At 34.3% G+C, this 3,909-nt stretch overlaps 1 protein-coding gene across 1 annotated transcript; it reads left to right on the forward strand.

Annotated features, from left to right (window-relative positions):
• Nucleotides 1–323: 323 nt before the first annotated feature.
• On the forward strand, nucleotides 324–3,592 carry LOC136218008 (large ribosomal subunit protein uL18). The gene is made up of 9 exons (XM_066004730.1): nucleotides 324–482; nucleotides 1,164–1,233; nucleotides 1,334–1,425; nucleotides 1,573–1,699; nucleotides 1,805–1,884; nucleotides 2,050–2,166; nucleotides 2,466–2,600; nucleotides 2,730–2,899; nucleotides 3,276–3,592. Exons 1-9 carry the CDS (start codon nucleotides 480–482, stop codon nucleotides 3,376–3,378), a joined length of 897 nt encoding a protein of 298 aa, XP_065860802.1. The 5' UTR covers nucleotides 324–479; the 3' UTR covers nucleotides 3,379–3,592.
• The last annotated feature ends 317 nt before the right edge of the window (nucleotides 3,593–3,909 follow it).

Below are 3,909 nucleotides of genomic sequence, written 5' to 3' on the forward strand. Positions count from 1 at the left end.
AATATTGATTTACTAATAAATAATTTATTCATCTATCAATTTCATTAAATGGACACTTTTTTTTTTTTTTTTGTCTCAAGGATATGCATTTATATTTATACAAAATATATGCATTTATGGGGATTTTATTATAGTTATTTAATTTTTTTTATTGACAAACGAGTTATGGAATTTAAATAACCTTTAAAACCTATAAGCAAAAAAATAATACTAACATGATTATTTTGTTTCTATAGAAAAATAACATACTAACGCGGACGATCTTAATTAACTTGACGCATGCTCACAAACATTAATCAAATGAATAAAACCCTAGAGCTACACAGTTATTCAATCTTAGCCGTTGATCTTTAAGTACGTTAGGGTTTATTACGACCTCCTTCTCTGCTTCTACTCTTTTCTCAAAGCTGTAGCCGTCGCGCTTCCTTATCTCACTTCCTCTCTACCTCCCGTCTGTAGATCGGGAATCGGCATCAGCAATGGTAAGACTTAAAGCATTGGTCTCTGTTTCATATCATGCATCGTGAGGTTTCTGCCTATGTATTTTAGCTATACGCTCCCCTCCCTAGAAATGTACGAAAAGGGATTCGAAGGAAGTTAAAATGGATATGACCTTAGCGAGTCAATGGTATTGCATGAATTAGCGTTTGGATCGTTCTGCTATTTTGAACAATCGTGATGTATGGACCTAAAAGTGTTATCATTTGTTTATTTTATTTAGCTTGTGAACAATTGTGTTTTTGCAATTGCCTGCGTTTTTTAATTGCTAACATAGTTTGTATACTTCTTTTGAAAATTTAATTTGAATTAGAAGCTTTAAGGAACACATTATGTCTTTTAATTAATTGGCTGTCTTTAATGTGACGTTGATTCTGTATGTGCAATCTTTATTTTTATTTCCTGCCAATTATTCTTCTAGGAATTATTTTGTGTAGGAAGCGAAACATTGGAACTGTTTTCTTTAGGAGTTGTTGTATAAAAGATATGTTAATGTGTTGGTAACTTCGTTTTATATTTTTTGAAAAGTTGCAGCACTTTAGTTTTTAATCTATTTGGAAGATTGAAGTTACCATGCGTAGGACCTGATGCAGCTTAAATTGTAGTTTTAATTAGTTTACTTAGTATTGGGTAAGTGCTTGAACAACTATGTTTTAATGTTGCAGGCCTTCGTTAAGTCTCAGAAGAGCAAGGCTTACTATAAAAGGTTCCAGGTTAAGTTTAAGAGAAGGAGAGGTATGGCCTTTGTACTTTATGTGCTTAAAGTTGTTTTCCTGTACTGTGGTTTATCTCTTTGTTTGTGATCTCTTTAAATTTTTATTGTACCCATCTGCAGCGGGAAAGACTGACTACAGGGCTAGGATTCGCCTCATTAATCAGGACAAGAACAAGTACAACACACCAAAATACCGTTTTGTTGTGCGATTTGTATCCAGTTGATCTTGCTTAGTATATTTATTCTTTTCCTTAGATTTTCCCTTTGTATTCCTTCATTTGTCAAAAAGCTATCGTTTGCTTCCATGTGCTATATATTGGCTGGGAACTATTATTTTTAATCCTTAACATTGTCTTTAGACCAACAAGGATATTGTTGCCCAAATAATATCAGCTAGTATAACTGGAGACATGGTTCTTGCATCTGCCTATTCCCATGAGCTTCCTCGATATGGACTTCAAAATGGTCTTACTAACTATGCAGCAGGTCTGTTGTCTAGTGTGATATGTTTTCTACTTCCTCCTATATATCCATCCATTAGTCTGATTTTTTTTTTTTTTTTTTTCATATTTGGTTTGTAAATCTGTCCAGCTTATTGCACTGGACTTCTATTGGCCAGACGCACATTGCAAAAGCTTGAGATGGACGATGAATACGAGGGCAATGTTGAGGTATATTATTGATATAAACAAGGCCATCTTCCCAATGTTTGCCATCTTTGCTAATATATTACAATTTTATGATAAAAAAAGCAGTTATACTGCCATTATAAACTGGTCTAACATGTAAAAGAGTAACAATAGCTGTTTTAATGAACTCATAATTTCTATTGTCAGGCTACTGGAGAGGACTTCTCAGTTGAACCAGCAGATACTAGAAGGCCATTCCGTGCTTTACTAGATGTTGGGCTTATCAAAACCACTACAGGGAACCGTGTCTTTGGTGCCCTCAAGGTATCTTTAAATATGTCAGTTTTAGTTCCGTGTCTGGCCTGTGGAACAAAGTAGTTTATGCTAGAATTATTCCGTTGTAATTTAGTTTTTAATCATGTCAGTCTCCCTTGCATTAACTATTTGCTTTAATAAATTGTGATTGCGTTGGTGAATGCCATCAATTTCATTAGTTATCCTTCATTTGAATATCACTTGCTGCTTATTAAAAAATGTCTGGTGATAGATTAGAGTTTTGCAATTGTATATCTATATGTTGCAAAATGGGATTGTGAAGCAGTCTTATCGTTTAATGTTTGCAGGGAGCGCTGGATGGTGGTCTGGATATACCTCACAGTGATAAGAGGTTTGCTGGCTTTGCAAAGGATAACAAGCAGCTTGATGCTGAAGTTCACCGCAAGTACATCTATGGAGGTCATGTTGCTGCATACATGAAGGTACATCTAGCTCATTTTAATACTTTCTCTAATGTCTCTCTGTCATGAGATCATCAGTCTTGTCAATTAATGTTAAGGAATTGTGTATTTACTGTATAACTGCTTGCCTGTAAACTCCCCATTTTGCAGACTTTGATGGAGGATGAGCCAGAGAAATACCAGACTCACTTCAGTGGATATATCAAGAAGGGAATTGAGGCTGATGGCATGGAGGAGTTGTATAAGAAAGTTCATGCTGCCATTCGTGCTGATCCATCTGTCAAGAAATCAGAGCAGAAGCCACCTAGGCAGCACAAGAGGTTTGTTTAATATGACCCTTCACCAAATTTAGTACATAATCATGATTCCTCAATCCTCTATTTTATCTCCACCAATGATTAAGCAAGCTTTTCTTTGTTATGGTGGATCATTTATTATACTTCTGGTTTATTCGTGGAAAGAGAAAGCAATTAATTGAAACCTTTGGTTCTCATAATTACTTGTGTCATTCAAGTTCTTTCTTGAATTTGAAAGTTCCATATCTTTAGCTGGTCTAGTTGTTATCTGGAGATGGTGTACTGTGTATAATCCAAAATTATTTCTATTTCATTAGTATTTCTGATTATCATGTTTGAGCGAGCTAGTAATTCTTGTAATCTTTGTGAGTGTAATTCTTAATTATTTGCACTGTCACAGGTTTAATTTGAAGAAGTTGACATATGAGGAAAGGAAAGCCAAGTTGGTCGAGAGATTACAGGCTCTCAACTCTGCTGCGGATGAAGATGACGACGACGAGTAAAACAATAAAACTATACCGGTGGCACAAGAGCTCAAACATTGTGAAATTTTCACTGCAGAAGTATTTTTATATTTCATTTGGAACCAAGTGTTTTTTTATGTTAATTTTTGTTCATCGCTTCCTGCATTTTAGCTTATTGGATTATCATTTAGATGACATGAAGGTTTTGGAGGTTGAGCTTATTATGCAAAGGAATTTCAGTTTTGACTTGGCATTGCCTTCTATACGCAGTATACCTTTTTCATGCATGTTATGTACATCTTCTAATTTTCATTCTTTGAAGGGCTGCTAATTTCTAATATAAGGTTCACAGATATAATTTGCTTCAAACGATTCATTTGTTTTTTGCATTTATTTCATATATAATAACATGAATATGACAAGATAATCTGTTTTGACATCTCTAATTCTGGGTGACCTTTGATATGGTTAAAAGTAGCATTACAATAGTCCTTTAACTTTTAAAAGTGCAAACTAAACTTGCACTGAATGTCTATTAATATACAAACAATTGCCATTAATATATGATTA

The sequence above is a fragment of the Euphorbia lathyris genome, chromosome 2 (genome assembly GCF_963576675.1).
Source record: "Euphorbia lathyris chromosome 2, ddEupLath1.1, whole genome shotgun sequence".
NCBI classification, from domain to species: Eukaryota; Viridiplantae; Streptophyta; class Magnoliopsida; order Malpighiales; family Euphorbiaceae; genus Euphorbia; species Euphorbia lathyris.

Coding starts and splice junctions, on each gene's coding strand:
- LOC136218008 (XM_066004730.1), top strand. Junction 1,426..1,572: donor ACCGTTTTGTTGTGCGATTT/GTATCCAGTTGA, acceptor CATTGTCTTTAG/ACCAACAAGGATATTGTTGC. Junction 2,167..2,465: donor GTGTCTTTGGTGCCCTCAAG/GTATCTTTAAAT, acceptor TAATGTTTGCAG/GGAGCGCTGGATGGTGGTCT.